This window comes from Colobus angolensis, unplaced genomic scaffold, assembly GCF_000951035.1.
Source record: "Colobus angolensis palliatus isolate OR3802 unplaced genomic scaffold, Cang.pa_1.0 Scaffold202, whole genome shotgun sequence".
Taxonomy (NCBI): Eukaryota; Metazoa; Chordata; class Mammalia; order Primates; family Cercopithecidae; genus Colobus; species Colobus angolensis.
The window spans coordinates 5,506,235-5,528,669 of record NW_012115178.1 but is presented as its reverse complement, the minus strand read 5'-3'; the positions used below and the strand labels follow the sequence as shown (position 1 = coordinate 5,528,669).

At 36.9% G+C, this 22,435-nt stretch overlaps 1 protein-coding gene across 1 annotated transcript in view; it reads right to left on the bottom strand.

Annotated features, from left to right (window-relative positions):
• The window catches only part of NPAS3 (neuronal PAS domain protein 3), a gene marked incomplete at its 5' end in the record, with an annotated part of 867,539 nt that overhangs the window by 590,178 nt on the left and 254,926 nt on the right, over nt 1-22,435 (bottom strand). The window contains one exon of the mRNA XM_011941876.1: nt 6,463-6,707. Coding sequence (XP_011797266.1) covers nt 6,463-6,707 — 245 coding nt within the window. The remainder of the gene's footprint in view (nt 1-6,462; nt 6,708-22,435) is intronic.

Below are 22,435 nucleotides of genomic sequence, written 5' to 3'. Positions count from 1 at the left end.
TCTGTTGCCCAGGCTGGAGTGCAGTGGCACAATCTCAGCTCAGTGCAAGCTCCGCCTCTGGGTTCACGCCATTCTCCTGCCTCAGCATACCGAGTAGCTGGGACTACAGGCACCCACCACCACGCCTGGCTAATTTTTTGTATTCTTGGTTTTTTTGTTTGTTTGTTTGTTTGTTTAGTAGAGACAGGGTTTCACCATGTTAGCCAGGATGGTCTCAATCTCCTACCTCGGCCTCCCAAAGTGCTGGGATTACAGGTGTGAGCCATCACGCCTGGCCTCTACTTCTCCTTTTAAAAAATTTTTAGAGACAAGCTCTCCCTCTGGGCAGCGGTGCAATCCTAGCTCACTATAACCTCAAACTCCTGGGCTGGAGGAGTCCTCTCATCTCAGCTTCCGAAAGTGCTGGGATTATAGGCATGAGCCACCATGCCTAGCCCACTTCTCATTTTGGGCAAACAAAAACTACAGATTAAAACAATACACAAGTACTACTCTGGATAAGGTAAATTAAGTTACAGATTCATGTTTTTCATCTTTTATCTGTGAAATTGGCGACGTTTCTTTGCAGTATCTCCCAATAGAGGTGCAATGTGCTTCCCTGTACCTTGACTTTGGTCTGTGCGACACAATCTGCTCTGACCCAACAACTGAACAGAAATGACCCCATGACAGTTTTGAGTCACACCATTTAGAGACGTTGCATGTTTTTGTTCACCCTTCTTACAGCTTTGCCTCCATCACCACAAAAGAGCTACTTCCAAATAGCTGCTGCCTTCTAACATGGGACAGAGCTAGGCTGAACCCCTAGCAAGGAGCCAAGCCCAGCCAGAGCTGTGGCCCAAAGCAGAGGGACCCGCTGAGCCCAGTCTAGACTTGCCAACTCCCAGCCTAACCACAGCTCCATGAGTAAAAGCTTGTTGTTGTGTGCCACTTAGATGTTGTGATTGCTTGTTCTCTGGCAATAGCTGAGTAGGACACCTGAATATTCACATATTCTCAGCCATCACTCTCAAAAATATGCTTTCTTCAAGTCACTGTCTGGAGCTGAGGGTAATCCCGAATGCTCCATTGTAGCAGATGCTCTGAAAACAATAGTGACAAGCCCAACTCTTGAACAGTGGCATGCGGCAAGATACCAGCAATGTTATATATAATATTTTTCATGCTGAGTTAGATAATAATTCAATGATAAAGAGTTCACCTTTGTAGTCATCAAAGCTTTTCATGAAAAAGTGTAAAACTCCAAAGAATTAGAGTCTCAGAGACATACTCTCTTATTATTTAGCCTGCAATTGTCAGAAAGCCCTTCCTGCCCAGTGTCAAAGACAATAGTTCTGGGGAAATGTGGTGATATAAACATTGCTTGTCTTATCATGATGTAAAATAAAATAACGTAAAAGGTTATTTCTTAAATGAGCTCCTTTCAGAAGTCATAACTTCATTAGAAAGATACAAAAGTATAACAGCATATAATTAAAAAGACTTCCTGGAAGCATACCTAAGTAAAGGCAACTACATCACACTTCCACGTCCTAGTAAAACCTGGCACTCACTCCCAAAATAAACAACAATGAACAGTGGCAGCTCAGCTTCTGAATGGTTCTGTTTCCATTGGGTACCACCACCTACTATGGATTGGGACAAACGTAAGTAGAGATCAGAGCAGGGAGTCTGTTCCTCAGTCTGCTGAGGATGATGGAGGTAGGAAGAGGATTCAAGCAAGAACTGAGTTACCATCTTTGCCCTACTCATCTAGCCCTATGGGAGGCTCCTGCTAGAAGCTAAGGTGCACAGACTGGGTTCTTCCTCTTACCCATGTAAAAAGACAAAAGAATGTCATAGGCCGGGTGTACATGGCCACGTACTGATTCTACAAACTTTCATCTCACATGGTTTTTTAGTAATGAGGAATATGACCCTTGCCCCAAAGCATGAATGTCACTTGGTAGAAGTAAATGTATGTCAGTACACAGGAAAATGCCAGAACAGGAACAGGAAAACCCCTGAACTGCTTAGACCAAGATGACCTATCACTCAGTCTTGGAATCTCTACCTGTCTATTGAAACAGAATCCATTTTATAAAATGCTATCTAATTTTGGGGGACAACATTATAGCAGTAGTTTAGTGTCACTGTGAGTATGACCTATACTCAGTTACACTACACTATGATTTAAAATAAATCCATTTAACATCATTGCTTTAGTAAGAGTCTAGTCTTTGGCTAGGGAGAGCTAATATGCTGCTTAGATACAGGCCTGCAAGTCTCTCCTCTCAGAAACATCTACTTAATTCACAATAGATGCCCAAAATAGTGAATGGAAATTCTATGAAAACAGTGAAGTTCTTCCCTAATGTGTTCAGTCAATTTTAATCACCAGTTATCTTGCATATTTTTCAACTGTTCCTTTCCAAAGACTAAGAATTTCTTATACTTTACATATTTTAGCATTGTTGCCTGTCACACACATAGGCAAATTGTTGTTTAAAAGCTGCCACATTTAAATTGAAATAAAACTTATGATTGCAATGGTAAATATTCCTAGATTAATAGAGTTGCAGCAGACGACAGACTCTTAAAATTGACTGAAGTCTGTGATATTAGAAAGACAGAAAATTTATCTAGTTTTAGCAAATGTCAAATCAGTGGCTATTGCTTTAAAGATTAATAAAAGATATAATGGTTTCTAGATAGCCTCTAAATACAGATTACTATGAATGGAGAAGTGATTTACCAACAGTCACCACAATGAGATTTCTTTAAAGGTTACAATCATCAGTTATTTAGCTGAAACACTGCTGAGAATGCCTGGTCATTTCTTGAATAATGCATAATGTTCATTGTAGATTTGATCTGTATTATAACAATACAGATATTTCTAAAATAATGGAAAATACTATCAGTTACCTTCCAATTGCTTAACATATCATTTCCATGAAGTAATTGACTTGGGACATATTACATACTGTCACCTGAGTGTTCTTTCTGCAAGCATAACTTGTAATAATCTGTATACAATGGGAATCACAAAACAAACTCATCAACCTTTATAGACTGTTAAGAAAAGATGTGATGAATACTGCACAGGGCACAGTAAAGGACCTTTCTGAAGCCATAAATTAAAGTGATTAAATTTCTATACAGTTGTGTGGGACAAATTTAAATTTAAGCTTTGAAATTTAATTATTAACATGATCAACTCGTCACATTAAAAAAATGCTGCCACGACAATGTAAGTACTTTTCATACAAATTTCCAAATGCCTTTAGGTTTATTCAAGAGACTGCTTGGAGAAGCATGAAGTATAATGTCTATCGTTTTATTGTTGGATTATGAACTGCACTTCACATGATGCTGCAGGCTATTTATATAAGCTTGTTTATCCATATGAATGTCTTCAAGGGCACAACATAGAAGACCTTAATAAATTAAAATGAATTTCTTTTGATGTTATTGTTTCATGAATGTTTGATCAGAATGAATAGCAGTTTTGCATTAAAGAATTAGAGTAAAGCAATAAAATGTACATATATTTTATAATAGAACCAGTTTATAGAAAGTGCTCCTTATATTTCTAGCTACTTTTGAGAGCCAGGGTAGACAGTAGGGAGTCACTATGTTTACATCTTCATTTCTAACCTATCACCAGTTTACTAATAGTGAAAGTGTACATGTACCAACTTAGATGCTCTGCCATCATCTGGATGGAATTTTAAATATAATAAAATCCGTTATCTCCTTCCAGGTTTCTAACCACACATCTCCACTACCCTGTTTTCTCTCAGTGACACTACCATGCCATTCCAGAAACTGCAACAACGTGGGGGCAACAACCACGTTTTATCTTCTTTTTATACATCTTAATCATAATAATAAGTTAAAGAGTTGAATTGAAGGCCACAAAATAAAAATGAAGTATTATAACAGTCTGAAGCTGAGAAAATTCTCACCTAAAATATTTGATGATGGTGATATAAAACAAGTATTATCTGTAGGGATGACAAGAAGTGATAGAATACCAGACAGAAAGGCAAGAAAAGTGGATTCTTGCCTTAGATATGCTAACACTGAATTGCAAAGACGTTTCCACTTTACACTTGCTTCATCTAACTATCCCTCATAAAAGGAGGGAATAATTACATGTGATCTATACATTTGCATGCCTAAAAGGCCATGATTCTGGAAGTAAGCTAGACTATTACATCATAGACAAATGGACAAACAACAGAAGCATCACATTTTTCTACTTTGGTAGCCATTACTGCCAAGAAAGCCTATTGACTACAAACACCTTTAACAATGAAAATAAACAAATAAAAATTTGCTGAGTTATGTTAAATAAATACAGGTCCATTCCATTATTTCATTTGAATAATATATTTTTGAACTTATATAATTGAATAATTATTACATATTTTTCACATGGTATGGTTCCTAACCTGTTACCCTCATCCTTTCATCTTGTATGATTTGGAATAAAGATAGCCTGTGCCTCAAACTAGAGTGAAAAAAATGTGTCTAATGTATATTTACTAAAATTATATTTATACATTTAGCTTGGAAAAATTTGGTACTAGTATCTATAATATGGTTTGGCTCTAAGTCCCCACCCAAATCTTGTCTCTAATTGCATTAATAATCCCACGTGTCAGGAGAGGGACCTTCTGGGAGGTGATTGGATCATAGGGGTCGTTTCCCTATGCTGTCTCGTGATAGTGAGTTCTCACGAGATCTGATGGTTTAAAAGTGGCACTTCCCCCTTTGCTGTCTCTTTCTCTCTCTCACCTGCTGCTATGGCTCCTTGCTTCCCCCTCGCCTTCCGCCATAATTGTAACTTTCCTGAGGCCTCCCCAGCTATGTGGAACTGTGAGTCAATTGTACCTTTTTGTTTATATATTATCCAGTCTCGGGCAGTTTTTTATAGCAATGTGAAAACAGACTAATACAATCTAGAACATGAATTAGTGTGTTACTGAATTGGTATCTAAAAGCCCAAGGGCAGAAGGGATGTAAAAGGACAGATCGAATGTGCCTTGCTTTATTTTTCCTGGGCTACCTTTGACTGACATCCTGTCCTTGAGAGGTACCTCTGTTGTGTGTTCTCCTCAATCTTTAAGTGTCATTCTTACACTCTAGAAAGTGGTCTGCAAACTATATATAGCCTATGGAACTAATTTTGTGGCTGCTGCCTATTTTGTAAATATAGTTTTAACACAGTCACATTGTTTTGTTTACATAGTGTCTATGGCTAATTTTGTGCTACAACAGCAGAATTGAGTAGCCCGTTAAGCCTAAAATATTTACTACATGGCCCTTTACAGAAAATGTTTGCCAACTGTTGCTCTAGAAAAACATAACCTGTTACAATTAAAATTATCATTTTCCACCTCTAATATGCATAACACAATCCCCAAGTAACAAGTTTACACTCTCACGGACACATATATGATCACAGCTCTTACCACAAAATCGTAAATAACAACTGCTTTTGACCCTTCATTTCAATCTGAATCCTACAAAAGATTACAGCTCCCCACTAGTACCCTTTCCTGTTATAGCCAAGAGTACAGGGACTTTTCCAAAGGTAGTTGGCAAGATATAACAAAAGAAGCTAATTCTTCCCCAGAGGAAGTTGCCTGCAACTCCTCCAAATGCCCAGTTTTATTTAATTCTATCAAGTGTCTAGATACAGAATGCGAACATGAGAATCTGGCAGATTCTTTAGGCCATACACCTTGAATAGAACACCCTTAAAGATAGAAAACCAATGGCCAACACCACATATACATCAATAAATATATGCATGTATATTTAAATGCCATAAATTATTAGGAATTTCAGGAACACACAGGAAAATACTGTCTTAGGCATCGGAGTGAAAATCACCTAACATTTAAAGATACTAAGTTGTAAGAGTAACTACATCAAGGATTAGAATAAAAAATATGTTTATAACTTTTAGGTCATATGTATATAGGGAAACTTGAAACACTAATACATAGATTGATTTTTGTTGGTCAATAAAATCTTTAACCTAAAATGCCTGCTAAAGATGGAAGAGCTCTGCTCCCTGCCTTTCTTTCATTACTTAAGGCAGAAAATGTCAGCTCTGTGCTTTAACAAATATGTCCATACTCCACTCATGAAGAATTTGTATGTAATTGTAAAACACAAATTAAACCCAAGAAGCATTTTAATGTGTCATTTCATTTTCATTTCTCTGAAATCTTATATAAAGTGATAGAATTTTAGGCTGATAGACTTTTGAAAATAAAATAGAAAAATAAGAGGTTTATTTCACCTTCACATGGTGTCTTTCTCATGCAGAGTTCAGATTTCCACATTTGTATCCCTTTAAAGGATTTGATATGCAGGAAAAGAAGAAAGGATGATGGTAAACATTTCATCTTACAGACCCCTACAGACCATCATATTCAGACTGAACAGTGGCCTAAAACTTACCTTTTACTGATGTGTTAGGTGGAGGGCCTTCCATTCGCAAGTTCCACGGAGGGTCCCCCTGGTTAGCAAAGTCCCTCATTTTCAGATAGCTAATTGTAAGTCGAATGATGGATGCCTTGTCAAGCTGGCTGGTAATGGCTGCAGGAAGAGGCAACAACTTGGCCAATTCATAGAACTCAAAGTTTTCTTTTCCCCGGCGGGAGCGAGCAGCATCTCGGGATTTCTCCTTTCTCAATGCTTGTAAACTGAAATCAAAGGAGTGAGAAAGTGTGGTTTAGAATATGTGACTTTGTCATCACTCAAATACTGCCTTCTTTCTATTTCCTTTTTTCCCACCAAAATTCTACCAAAAACTATTTCAAAATTAGAGAGTGACAGTAAAATAAGTTCCAGAAAATGTCCACGAAAGCCATAAACTCTAACTCTGGCCTTACATTTTGCAAACTCAAGTCCAATGAGTAAAAACTGTGTTTTACCTGTTAAGGTTTTTTTCCTCAAATTGTCCATGCATTAAGATGTAATTATTGTTCCTAAGACCTAACAGAAGGTTTACAGGTGTGGCTTGATATTATCAACTATAAGCAATTTATAAATTGGGCTTACATTCATGTATCTATTTCAAACTAATACTTTTGTTCACTTAACTTTCATCAGTATGGGATCTTAATCAAAAGGAACTATTTTGAAAAATTCGTTTCAATTATAATCTTGGGGAGCAGAAGATAAACACAAATACAGTTCACCTTGTCAGAATCAACCAATATGCTTCCAGCCCTCAATAAAGATCACAGCACATTCAGTTAGATGAAGAAAACATCATATTTAAAATGAAGATTTCAATGTAATTTCATAAATGTGCTGATAACTGCTGGATAAGAGAATACTTCTTTATTAATGGACATACATTAGTAGATAGATTTTCTAAGATACTAGAGAATAAAATATATTGCCCAAAGAAGTCAAACTTTAGGATAATATAAATTTAATGTTGAAAGATAAAGCTCTGTATGGGTTATTAAAATTCATAAACATTATAGACATATTACTTCCCAGAAGAGGCAACAGGTGGGATCCAGCATTTTCCTTCAACTATTCATGTGCATTTCTGTTTGAAGTTTGCTCACATTGCTGAGGGCAGAATCTGGCACAACTGAAGTTGTGTGTGAGCATCTGACAGGAGAATTCCACCTGCTCTGAATTGCTCTGCTTTGTGTCTGATGAGAAATACATTAAAAAATCAGACCCCAATGATAAGTAGCTAGATAGTATTTTCAGTATCAAGGTACCATTAAAATCATTCTTATGTATGCATTTGATTGAATTCTGAAAGCAATGTAAATATTTGAGTCTAGCATTCTTTTTTTTTTCCATTATGAAATAATAAGAAACAGAGAAACAAGGAAGGAAGGAAGACCATAGGAAGAGATCAAAATTGACTCAGCAGTGAGGCTCCATTCTCTTTTAATATACTATGGAGAATAATATTCCCTATTACATTATAGGATTCCTGACATTGTTTCCTGGTGGAAACATTGTATTTTACTGCAGAAATCACACCTGAAATATCTTACTGAATATCTATGTAATCTAAGTAATGCCATAATGCTCTGGTCAGATCCTTGCTAGGCTAATACCCAACCAGTTTTATGTTTGCTCTATTAATAAAATAGTCTACATTAGCTAACAAATGTCTTTCACAGAATTAGACAAGTTAATGTTATCATCTTCAGAGTAGCAGCAGTCTCAGGTGACAAAATCTGTGTCCCTTGATACATCTCAAGCGGTAAAGTCAGGCAGAAACATTACTAATTTACAAGGAAAAGACATGTTTTATCACTTATTTCCCAATAACTGGGCCAACCTCCACTCAATTCTACAAGTGCTCAATTTTAGCTGGTTGAAAGCTACATAAGTGAGAGATGTCTTAGAATCTGACGAAGTGTAAGCACAACTAGGATCCAGGTTAACACCTTAGGATACAAGAATAGTTCACATTCCTCCCTTTACAGAATAAAAGTAATTTATCTATCAACATTTAAGTCAGCTGTGCCAAAAGAAACTATGCCTCTGGACATATTTTCCCTAACACTTGTACATAGGGGAAGGAGCAGTGGTTCAAGTTCGGTGCTTTATTCTTTTTGTGTTCTTGCACTTAAATACTACTCCAGAAGGTGGGCTAAACTTACAACTTTTTTTTTGGTTCAGTAAGTGACTATGATGGGGCTCTAGAGCAGGGGTTACGAACTCAAGGGCTTTCAGGGTTCAGGCAGGGAATGCCAGTGAGTGAAGAGGACTGGTAGGGACTGGGAGGAACTGAAGGACAACTCTGGCCAAGGGGTAGCACAGTTTGAGCCGATGCCGCTTTGGGGAAAGTCACACCTGGTGTCACCACTTCTAGAGGACAACATCTGAACTTGTATATGACATTTCCCAATTTTGGTATTTTAACAAATTAAAGCTTTAAAAAGTCATGCAAGCGAAATAAAACATGTCATGGTCAAACATGGATCAGGGACTAATTTTACAATTTGGTAACAGTTTGGACAGACAATTACAAAAGGAGCTTCACATGTAATTTTCCTTTATTCATGTCACTCAGAATGATCACAAATGTATTTATTTGTTACCTACGTAATACACCATAATATTTACATCTGGAATTTATTCAACTGAAGGAAAGTAGAGGATTAAGCAATTATTCTGAAATCGAAATTAATTTATAGGCTTATCAATCATCTAAGGAAAAAATTCATCTTCATATGGGAGACAAAGCACAAGATCACAGGTATCAACTCAATAGGCTATGAAGGGTATCTATTAGGGAGATGGCTTTTCTCTGTCCATTCAGGGAAGGGGAGTAAGCAGACACTAATGCCTTTGGATGCCTTGCCTAACATGTTTTCTGATGTTGTACTACTTTTCTAAAATAGCACCGGTCAGAATTTACTTTATCAATTCCTATCCTACCTCCTTGTTTTCTCTTCTCCACCTTGTCTTATTCTTTTTTTTTTTTTTTTAACTCTAACGCACACAGTGTCCCCCTATTAAAGTAATCTTCTTGGCAGTAATCTTAATAACAAAGGATTTCCACGACTCCCACATCGCATCATTATGCAGGGACCATAGTTTAGAAGACTTTCAGAGTGATATCACTGTGTCTGTAATAAGCAGTAATTGGTTCTGTGGGCAACAGCAATAAAGCACAGCCAAAGGATTATAAAGGTTGTCGAGATGCTGGTGTAACAGATGAAGACAAAAACCTTAAGACAATGACACTCAGATTGTGCATTAATCTTTCACTTGTTTTTGTAAAGTAGGGCCTAGTTATAAGCAATCCTCAAACTGGATTAAGAACTATATTAAAACCCAAAATAAACTTTGTATGTGCACGTTTTGTTCTAAACAAAAGTATTGTGGTTGTTATGTCTAGAGTACTAAAGATGGAATAGATTAGTTGTACATGAGTAAAATGTTACAGTGCCAATCTCTGCCATCTAAAATCTGATTAAACTTCAGAGCCAAATAGTTACTCCCTGGGCCTAAACTTCCCATTGCTCTAATGTTCTTGCACTTAGATTATGAATAGCAGAAAACAGATTCTTCATGAATCCTCAGCAAATGAAAATTTCAACTCCTTTTGATGACTACATTATCCTCACAAAACATTATTGCCACCAACAAAAACAACATCAATAATTTCAAAACACACATAGATGTATGTGTGTATGTGGATATTATATGCAATATTGTGTGTGCATATAAATAGGTAGATAGATAGGAGAAATAGTAAATGATTTTCAGATTCTCAAAAGGCTAATAATCTAATGTCTATCATTCTGGATTTTTTTTGAGATGGAGTCCCACTCTATCACGCAGGTTGGAGTGCAGTGGTGCAATCTTGGCTCACTGCAACCTCCGCCTCCCAGGTTCAAGTGATTCTCCTGCCTCAGCCTCCCAAGTAGCTGGGACTACAGGCATGCACCACCACGCTCACCTAATTTTTCATGTTGGCCAGGCTGGTCTCAAACTCCTGACCTCAAGTGATCTGCCCACCTTGGCCTCCCAAATTGCTAGGATTACAGATGTGAGCCAACACGCCCAGCCTAATGTCTATAATTTCTTCTTATAAGAGAATGGATTGTGAAGCTAGCCAGCCTGGGTATAAATCCTGGTTTTGTTATTTACTAATCATGTACATTTGAGGTGACTTCTACTGCCTCACTTTTTCTCATCTGTCAAATGGGATAATACTCTATAAGGTTGTTGTTAGAATTAAGTTAAACGATTCTTTTTTTAATAAGATCTTTACAATGATGCCTGACACATAGTAATGCTGTATAAGACATGTTAAATGGAAACCTAAGCTCACTTCACATTGGTTGTTCTTTCCTTCTAAGGCCTGCAACGCCCATTAATAATGTGCACTCTCTTCTCACTCATTTCTATTCCTTGGTTCTGACATAATGCATTTTTCCTTTTATTATAGTCCTCATTTTGTCTATGGTCTACTCATTGTATACCATAAGTGTACTTAATGAGTTGTTCAAATAAAAAATATATTTAATTAGGGGATGCTTAAAGATTTATAAAATTTTTTGTGCAGGGTAATAAGGAGCCATTTTTTTAGTATAATAACATAAAAGGTGACATTCAATTGCAGGACAAGCAATTTTGTTTATATTATAAAATGAACATCTAAACAGCTGTTACAAGAACAGATTACTCAGGAAGATTGTGAAAATGCTTATGGAAGGCTTTTAAATGGCAATTATAATTATTAATCAGGAGTATATGTGTACTCCTAGACAAGATGATCTTTCAAAATAGCTGTCAAAAGATCACAAACCTAAAAGTTCTCTTGAAAATCAGGCAAAGCCCCAGATCCAGGACCATGGAGAGCTCACCCAGGACAAGTGGTGCCCGGAACTGAGGAAGCTGCACAGCAGCTGCCTCCTCAACCTCTATTTTTGGGGACAAGGTCAAATCATGAAATTCTTTTCAAGCTAGAAGCCAGCAAAATATATCCCCAAAAAATTTTTTAAAAAGAGTGCTAATGCTATTAAAAAGCCAATATTATGAAACTGACTCAGAATTTGCAATCTTTGTGAATCTACCATGAAACTGGTAAGAGGTCAATTGTTTACTGGGCCACTTGTCCACAGTGGGAAAAACAGATAGCTTTGGACTTGATGACTTATTTAATTAAAAGAGGTAAGTTATCCTTTGTGGTTGATCAAATCTAGCTTTGAAAAATTGATTACTTCGGTTTCCCACTTCACAGAGATGGTTATAATGATTATGGAAATCACACAGCTGTACATCCACAGAGGATAACAAATATTAAAAATAGGTAGCCACAGAGTATAGAAGCCAACTTAACCAAATGTTTCTTCCTCTTCAGTGATTTATTAGCCATATTTTAACAACTTTTAAATAATTTATTTTTATGAAGGAGGTTCAGATACTGACGTTCTTGACAGATCCACACTATCTCTACGTAAAAATCCTTCTCCAAGCTGTAGTTTGAACACAAAACACCTTCACGTAAACTTTTAGAATATAATATCTAGTCTTTATAAAAGGACATGGCAGGTTTTAGTTATCTAACTATAGGGTAAAGGAGAAGCAGGGTCAAAACCATTTTAAATTTTACCTTTTTAAAGTACTTCTAAGGAGCCAGACAGACAGGTTTTTATGGATTTTCCTACTTGTTTTGCTTAGGAGAACCCAGCACTACAGACTTCTACTATTTATCAATTAATCTGGCATGCAGCCTCAAAGGAAGAAGGTCGACCTGTATTAAAAATGCAGCCATCAAAAATTCATCAAAGGCTTCAGCATTTTAACTCATGAACCTTTGAACACCTGCATACTTGTCAGCTCTCTGGTCGTAGTTAACGGTGAAATCTATAGTTACTCCAGTACCTACACTTGCCCTGACATGAGCCGAATGAGGAGCCTTCCCAGGGAAAAAGTACAGTAAAGATTCTATAAGCAATGCTTGCTCTTTCTTCATTACTTTTAGTAGAACAGCCCACCCCACAATGACATTACATAGAGCTCAAAGTCAATCAAATCAGCCTACTTCAAAGGAAAAAAATTCTTCCAAGAATATTTCTTTTGGCATGGTTGTAAATATCAACTTTCTTACAAGGTAATGGTAATGTAATTGAGAAATGCACAAACAACTATTATCTGGTAGGATATGCACAACAAAGCTCACAAATTGAAGTAGTTTAATGCTCTCCAAAAAAGATAATAATTTCAGAAATCTTCTTTAATGTGTAAAGAAAGCTGGATAGTATACACTGGAAGTTAAAAGTGGAACCTTCAAGTTCAAGGTAAGAACTCTGCTGCTTAACTAATGCGCTGCTCATAGCTGTCATCATTAATTTATGTTAGCCTCTGTAAACATCAAGAGTATAATAGGCCAATTTCACAACTAAATATAGATGCACATTTTGCCCTTATATAAATGGCAGATTGCTGCTGTAGATCATCACTACAGAAACACGTCAGTAAAGATGCACTGTTTGATGGTCTGATGCTCACACAATATATAAAACCAGTTGTAATGGTTGTTTGGAAGCAAAGTGTAACATAGCAGCAAAATTTCATTTGTTCCACAAACTCAGGATATATTAAGCTTGGCTGACAAAGACTGTTTGATGTGCTAAATCAGTTTGACCTTCATTCTTGCTTTATTTTTCTCATTTAACATGTGAAATGACCATTATTTTTTCACATGTAGGAAAATATGAAATTGATTGCTTAAAAAATATGTCAAAAAACATCTGCAACTGCTAACATTTGATAAAGTATCAAAATCAAGATGTATACTTACAGTTTTTAAACTAAGATATATTCTGATGGGATAATCCTGACCCATTTGACTTGTGGTGAAATAGATCAAAAGAGTAATTAAAGCCATTCAACTGAATGCCTTCCCTCATCTTCAGAAAATGCCTTGTGTATGTTTGAACTTAATAATTAAATTAATTGGTTTTAGCCAATGAGCATTTTCATTCTTAACACTTTAAATAAGAGGATTTAATTCCAGAATGAGTCATTAGAATAGTAATAAAGAACGCTGAGAGGTCTGCACAGTCCTTTTCAACTGATGTTCACCTTGATTCAAATAACCCTTGAATAAACCACAGCAAGACCAAACTATTCATTGTATGCTTTGGTGTCTGCCAAAAACCTCATGAATCAAAGTGTTTTGTTCTTCATTTTCCCCCAAGAACTTTGAGCTATATAACTGGCAGTTCCATAATAACGGAAAAAAACCGCAGTTTTATCAAGTAATTTCTTTCCACCCAATAAATTGCACTTTACCTTGGAGCAACTTGTATATTTCACACCTTAAATTTCTATTTACCAAATCAGCTAATCACTTCACAATTGAACTCAGAACAAAAAAAAAATTATCAATTAAAGTGGTTGAAACTCCTGCAAATTATCATTTAGGAATGAAGTAATTGCTTTCATCAGGGCAGAAAAGCCCGCCAGAACAGAAATGTCACTTTAGATTAGTGTTCTCACTCCTGAAGCTATGGATGACACAGCTGATATAAGACTAAATGCCAAGACCAATCAATTGCTTTTGTGGCTCTGCTCTGAGCTGCTGTAAAAGGGGCCATTTTCTAGGATCTACTCTTCATTATAGTAAATGCTATCTCCTTGGTAACATAATTCCATTTCTCATAAATTCTGTCTGAGAGCATTGTCCTAACAATGGATGTTTGTGGAAAAGAATGCTGTTGGTTTAATGCACAGAATTAAGTGTGAATGGCTGTCAAACTGCTATAGTTTACTAGTTCTTAAACATAAATTGAAGTCTTATACATTAAAAAGAATTCTTGAGGATAAATGAATGTCCTGAACAAGGGTAAAATATTGTATTTGAAGGTTCTGTGCCACTGGTTTACAATTTGGACTATTCTAGTATTTGTCCTGTACATCAAATCAATCAGTTCACACTCAGAGATGGGTGAACACTTCACTTACTTTCTCAGCAGTGCAGTCGGCAAATGTGAAAACTCAGAAGCAAATATGGACTCATTAGGCAACTGCATGTGATTTGTGAATAGCCACAACTGTGTGTGTGTGTGTGTGTGTTTAATGTTCTTTCAGCTGAGAACTTCCTGGAAAGCATCCAGATCTTAATCGGTATTGTTCATCCCCCTGAAGTTACAAGAATCTGGGTTGCAGTCTCCAATTAAAAGGAAATTGAAGAAGCTAATATAGTGAGAAAGCAGCAATTCCCTGCACTGCTCTCTTCAGGTCGGAAGTTTAGAAAGAGATTCAGGATCATGGGTCTTTGCCCGACATGGGATAAAGGCTTTCTCATCCTGGTGAGCACACATGTGTAACTTCCATTAACAGTAACAGGAGTCGTGAGCACACATTGAGAGGAAAGTCCACAGCTAAATATTTGAAAGGGTCAGAGCATCTCTGCAGAAAGGAAAAATGAGAGGGAACTGTGGGCACCCTTTGATGGCAGGACATTTCACTGACCATGCAAAGGGCAATTGCTGGAATTTCTACCACTCCAAAGAACTACAATACTATTTTTCATAATATGAATAACAGGAAAGAATACATGCTATTTCTGCTTTTTTAACAGTATACAGCACCATCAAAGAACATCATGGAACCTAATATAATGATAAACATGAATATGTTTGAATTCTTACTATATTTCAGTCAAGGTCCAAGTGTTTTCAACATCATCTAATTCATGGTTGCAGTATCAGCAATGAAGGGGAAAACTGGTAACAGTGACTATGGAAGGTAGTAGTCTACGCTGGATATGACTGATGCTAAAAACAGCATTGTTTTCAGCCACTACTGGCAGGGGGAGCACTGTATGAGTTTTTTTTTTTTTTTTCCCCTCCAGCTTTCCATACCCATCTCCCAAAACTGGGAGTTTTCTTGTTTCAGAGAGGGCTTTCCCTGGATGCTGGATTTTAGGTGCTAAAAACAGGACATTCCTGGGCAAACCAGGATCCTTGGTCCTCCCAGAAGTCTTATTGCCCCACAAGAAAATTCAAACAGAGAGAGGAAAAGTAACTTACCTAAGGCCAATGATGGTTGCAGATGTCATTTGAACCTTGGCAAGATAACTCAAGTCCTTATCACTAATGTGCAATATTGCCACTATAGGAATAAAATCCTGATTCCCTTTTTTCCATTATGTTTATATGACAATTAGGTCACTGATAAAATTTTATTTAATTTGTAATCACCCTTATAAATTTCATAATAATTGCTATGAAAACTTAATTCCTTAATGAAATATCCAATAACACCCCTATTTTCAGGCTTATAAACACCTATTCCAATTTGGAGTAGATAGATTTGCTGTTAATTGCTATAAGTCCCAAACTAAATTGCTTTGGAATTCAAATTGAAATGATCTTTCTAGAGGGAAAATTCATTTTTTCTTTTAATTTTCTTTAAGTGTGATTTCAAACACTTCTGAAAGCACAACTAAGTGGAAGAAAGCTTCTGAAGACTTTCAAGCTTGATACAACACATTTGGAAGGGAAAAAGTATGCTTTGACAAGTTTAAAGATCTTTAGGTATGAAAAATTTAAGTTATGGTCAAGTGAATACTAGCAAACGTAGCATATGCTTTACTTGACACCAGTGAACACACCATTATACTTTATCCACGTTCCTTTGTGAAATAGAGATCACTAAGTAAAATGGTCCCTCTCTTTAAACACTACAACTGAGAATACAAGTTCATCAGCCTCAAGAAACTGCACACTCCTTCTCTCACTTATCTGTTTTTTTAAGATACACATTGTTATTTCACCTTTCATCCAGATTCCAAAAGCACATGTATGGTTGCCAGGAGCCTAAATTATTACAATTTCTAGAAAACACTTTAGCAACTACATATCCAAAGGCTTAAAAATTTGTCCACTTTAGGCCCATGCTAACTTATAGAAAACCTTAAGAAAAAATAACCAAGTATGTAAACAAACATATAGCCAAAAAGGATATTTACTGCATTTTTAATAAGCTTTAAAGTATGGGATATTCTCAAGATACTGAACAAGGATCTTGAAAAATATTCAATGGCTTAGAAATACTTTACAATATGTTCAACAATAACTGGCAGTTTCTAAAGCAGCATGTGTTGAGATCATATAATTATAGCTATATATCTTTAAAGATATGGAGATAATATATATCCATATCTGAATGAACTGCTAGATATCAAAATATTAAGATTGTTTATTTCTATATGGCAAGACCATTTCTTTTGCATATAGGGTGTGGAGCCTAACTATTTGCTGGACTTTCTTCAGTAAACTTTTTAATATAAAAATTACTTTCTGAAAAAATGAAAATATAATTTACTGGATCCATATTGAGCATGAGAAGTGCCTTGATACTTAAAGGCATTTTTTTTTTCCAATAAATGATTGGCCAAATAGTGCTATCAAATGCCATCCTTTCCCTACTTTTTGCAATAGTAGGGCCTGAGAAGTATTTGGAGAAAATGCTTGGCTTGGTCACGCCTCTAAAAGAGAGTTGGAACTGGAATGGCTGGGAGAAGTCTTCGTCCCTTCTCAAGTTATCCCACAAGGGTCTTAACCAGACGATTGAGTCCGTTAGCATGCGGCCAGGGTCTCCATGTCCTTTATGGCCCCCTCGAAATCCCAAAGCAGTGCTTTGTTCAGTGTATAATTTGCCGGCTGCTGGTTGGGGATGGAATGTGATTCCATTCAGTGATTGACTTTTTCCATGTGTCACACCCTTGAAAACCTGATGGCAGCTATAGGCTCTTACGGAGGAGAAAACGTATACAAATCAACACACAACATATTGCACAGACAGCGCTTCCTGAACTACATTCTCAGATCCTGTCCCAAGTCTGGGTTAAGAAGCTGCCACAATTGATGGTATCTTGGGGTCTCTATCAAGCTTTGTAACACAGACCTAACTACTGTAATTAGAATCATTCTTTGCTTTTTAATTGACTACTGTACTTCCCATCTCTAATAGGTTTGGCCCTTGTTGGCAGGGTAGCTCTATGGCATAAGACTACATATATAAGGAGCCTAAATGTTTTATGTGGCAGGGATTACCATGTAAGATTTAATTTGAAGAGCCATGATATTTCACATAGAAGCATTTAAAGTGAGACAACATAGGAAATGCCTGTTTCTAGGCTTCCATTACTCAGGAACCAAGTCTTCCCTGGACCCTACACGCGTTTTAAAAAAGTGCTCAGTCCTCTGATAAGCTGCTCTTCCTTTTTTAGGTGCTTAGTTCTCTCATAAAAATTTGCCTTTGAGGAGCTACAAATTAGTTATTCTAACCAAGTCTACTTAAGTAACAGGATGACAAATACTGGTAACTTTTTTGTTTTTTTTTTAGACAGGGTCTTACTGTGTCACCCAGGCTACAGTGCAGTGATGCTCTCTCGGCTCACTGCAACCTCCACCTCCCAGATTCAAGCAATTCTCCCACCTCAGTCTCCCAGGTAGCTGGGACTCTAGGTGTGCACCACCACACCTGGCTAATTTTTGTGTTTTTCAGTAGAGATGGGGTTTGGCCACGTTGGTCAGGCTGGTCTCAAATTCCTGACCTCAAGTGATCTGCCCACCCCGGCCTTTCAGAGTGCTGGGATTATAGGCCTGAGCCAACACACCAGGCCCAGTAACATTTCTATGTAGAAAACAAATGTTTAAAATATGTAACATAAAAATAAAATAATTAGGCACATTTAAAAATTTATTGCATGAGCTTGCAAGTTGCTCATGGAAAAACAAAAGATTGTATCATAATATAAGTACATATAAAACTGAAACGTTTCAGTTATCTTAATTGAAAGTCAGCACTGAATTTCTGGATTTTTAACAAATCATTAATGTAACATTAATAGTAACATTAATCCCAACTGTTGAGAGTTCTCAGATGGAGGAAAGCACATGATTTGGAAGCTGATGTAGAGACTACTTAATTGAAATGGGGCAATGAAAGCCAGCAATTTTCTCAATGTGCCCCCATCACAAAGCCTCCACAAATAACTTTAGTATCAGAACCTATAATCCACTGAATAATTGGTTGAAATACACAAAATGTGTACTACATGATTGAGCACTTCCCCCTGAACTGACAGCTCAACACGATCCTTGACCAAGGCGGATATCCTATTGCCTGCCTGTCACAGGACGCTTTACATGAGCCCTTTCTTAAATATACCTGTCTTCTCTCTGCATTTTATTTGGTTTTGTTTGGGCTGAGATATTCATCTCAAAAGTGTCCTTTTGAGTTATCAGGCAACAAAATATCACTAAGTCTTCAGCTTCACTTCTGAAAACTGCAGTGATTCCCAACGGCATCTTTACAAAGACAGTGTGGACTTCAATGAACCACCAAGGGCAATGGGGCAACATGGCCATGTTCTCACGGTTGTAGAAATGAGTCACTTTTCAAACACACAAACACAAACACACACACACACACACACACACACCATTGTTAGGAGAGTGAATTTTATATACAGCTGCCTCTAGCTATAACTTCACTAATTACTCAACACTTCCAAAGTTCTTAGAGGTAGTATTTGAGCTTTACGAGCATTAGATAAAGTTGGCATTATAGTAAGTGTCCCAGGATGGTCCTTCAAATGCCTTCTGTCTTTCTCATTTTCTTCTATTTGATTTCTTCTCAGAATCATTCATTTGGATTAGTCATATCTCTTTTCATAAAATTCATACATGTAAGAAGAGTGGTATAGTTTAGATTTTGTTCGTTTTCTGAAATGGTTAGACTATTGTATTGTAAATGGAATTAAAGTAAGGGTCACAAAAACTCAAATACCTGCAGGATCAAAGAAAATTATGCAAATGAGCAACGATGACTAGGTGAAAGAAAGCAGTGCAAGCATGATGATTAGTGGAAACTGGATCTCACTGCTGAATAGTAACAGGGAATGGTGGGTCCTGTGGAAAACTGGAAAGCACTTGCCCAGCACACAGGGGATACTCATTATTCATGAAAACATTTGTTACTAGATTGGAATGTGGCCCCAAAGTTGCCAGATCTTCCTTTCAGAAAGAAGACTAAAATCCAGATTTTTTAATATAACATCTTCCAGTTTTTGGAAGCACTGGCATCTTATTTTTAAAATGAAACTCTTTGTAGGCCTGTTGTGATTCTCATTTGGCCTGTGGCAATTAGCAATCTGTGGTTTAGTGCCATTAATAACCTTCCCTGGGCGTAGGATTTAATTATGGGGCACATAAAGGTATAGGTATGAAGATTTTCAGCAAAGCCAGGTGACATTAAAGACATGGCAAAGAGACATAAAATGGAGGAAAACGAAGAAAGCTGAACTTAAAAGAAAAGAAACCATAATTATTAACAGTAGTTTCCTCTGAGTGGTAGAGTTTCTGCTTTTACTTTTCTGTTTTATAAATTTACTATAAACTATCAAAGTTAGATAAAGTTACTATTTCATGGGACTTAATCTATTATTAAAAGTAGCCCAGAGAGTGGAAAATAATTATATGTATATGTTTAGGTTGGTGGAAAAGTAATTGCAGTTTTCCCAATTGAAAGCAATGGTAAAAAGCGCAATTACTTTTGCACCAAACTAATACATAGATCCATTTACCATATTTAAGCCACACAGTTTTACTGAACATTTAATCACACCAAAAGTTCAATCAGCTCACTATGGTGACATCCTGTACAAAGAATCTTTTATTAAAAATTAAAATAGCCCTTTAACAATGAGTCAAAGTGTAGTCCCCTCAAAATAAATGATTAACAATATCTTAAATGTACATGCTAAACAAGGCTTTGTTTTTATTAGTACAATAATAATGTTGAGAGACAATGTCTTGCATATATAGTATGTCTTCAATAAGTATGTGTTGAAAGATGATGATGCTGCTGCTGATCTGAATGTCCTTAAAAGTCATGATTCAAAATAGTAAACAACACAGCCAGTAGCAGTGCTATTGAAATTAAACCTACTGTAAATTAGTCCTTGAAATGGTATTACAGTGAAAGGAGGGAAGGAAGGGAGGGAAAGAAGGAGGGGAAGAGGAAGAGAAGGGAAGAAGAAGGGAGAAAAGGGCAGGGGGTAAAGAGAAGGAAAAGGAAAAGAGAGGAAGGTAAGGAGGAGAGGAAGGAAAGAGAAAAGAAACACAGATACATTCATAAATTTTTCCTGTCAGAAATATTTAAATTCTCAAAACAGTCTCCTCCCCTTTCTACACTCCTCAGGTGGTGCTAGTGAGCACCAAACTGAGGTAAACTGAGGAAAGCAGCAGCCGCCAAGAGCCTGTCTAGCCTGTCTTTATAATCATACACAGTAACATTCAGAACACCAAGTCACTGAAAATCCTGCCTACCAGGAAGAACCATACAACAGAGACAGGAGGAAATTTTTGTAAAAGAGAATTCTAGACCTTCACATTTGCCGGATCTGTGTGTCTATGTGTAATCAGAAATTTTTCAAAAAGTAGACACAGGCAGTTGCTCCAAAGAGAACACATAAGAGATTATAGAGGAAGGATTCAACATGGCAGGATACCTCCAAATCACTTAAGGTGAAATGTTAAATCTCTCCATGATTCAGAATGACTGAATATGGCAACTATCTAGAGATGTCTTCTGCAATTTACAAGAGTTTTGAAACCATTGTTTTCCTATAGCTGAATCTCTTCTGCTTCAGGGTTTGTGTTTTGACCTTCTACCTTTATTTTTTAAATGTGGCTTTAACATTTGCTTCCATTACAGGAGCATCTGTGGCCTTCTCAATTTTTTTTTTCTGGCAATATGCTCCTGGTCTCTGGCAGTATACCTTTCCCTCTGCGATGGAAGCTTACAGCTCAGGTGGAGGGGGACTGCCATGATGTCTATGTGCATTGTCTGATGCTTAATGAAATTGATCAGAATGGCACCATTCTAGTCAATTTCACTCACAGCAGGTGGGAGCAAGAGACACATTCCTATGTAAGACTCAGGCACTGCTCTTCATCTGTAGCTTCCAGGACTGACTGTACAGTGGATCTCAATTGAAAAAGACGACAAACACACACACACGCACACACACAGCCTGCTGGAGTGCATCCCAGAGCAGATATGCTACAATTTGCTTCCCTTCACCCCCGTATATGCAATACAGTAAGGAATGGTGTATGTTTAACTGTAGGCTATAATTTTATTGATAGACTCTGATGACATTATAAAATCCATAAGGGCAAAGAGCAAGTGATTTGCTCATGTCACTAGAAATCCAATACAAAATTACAGCCTTCATTTAGAAGCCTTTTTGGAACTTTTTTTAAATCAGTCATGATGCATGGTTATCAATACCCGTATGTGGACCATGATGACAAGGGAGAAGAAAAAATATCAAACCAATTCTTACAGAGAAAATAAACCCAAATTATTGAATTGCACAAGGATACCTGATTTGACAAATCTATACAAATTGTGAGAGATTCTATACAAATTGTGAGAGAAAGGACAAGCAGGAAATGAGAGCACATTTGACTCATTTCATAAGGACTTCTATAAGCATTCATCTATATGTTACTGTGTGCTAAATGTAAACATGTAAAATCAAGTTTGGGTCTATTATATTGCACATTACAAATGAGCTCTTGAACAATCTGTACATGAAAGGCAGGAATAAGGAAAATAATGCTTCCTTATTCCATGTCAATGTGTTCAACTTTCACATGAGCTTAACAGCTACTGTGTGTCCTTATTTGTGTAGCACAGATTTGGGTGAGGAGGGTCATATCCCGCCGGAGAGCCACCCATCTATGCATTTTCAAGGCACCAATCTAACAGATCCTCATATGAGCCAGAAGGCATATGGAAACATGTCAGTGACAAGGAAACTCTACTACTCAAAAGGGAGAGATGTCCTGTTGAAAAGTAGAGTTTACTTCCCCTCTGTGGTCAGGATACTTACATCCTTGTC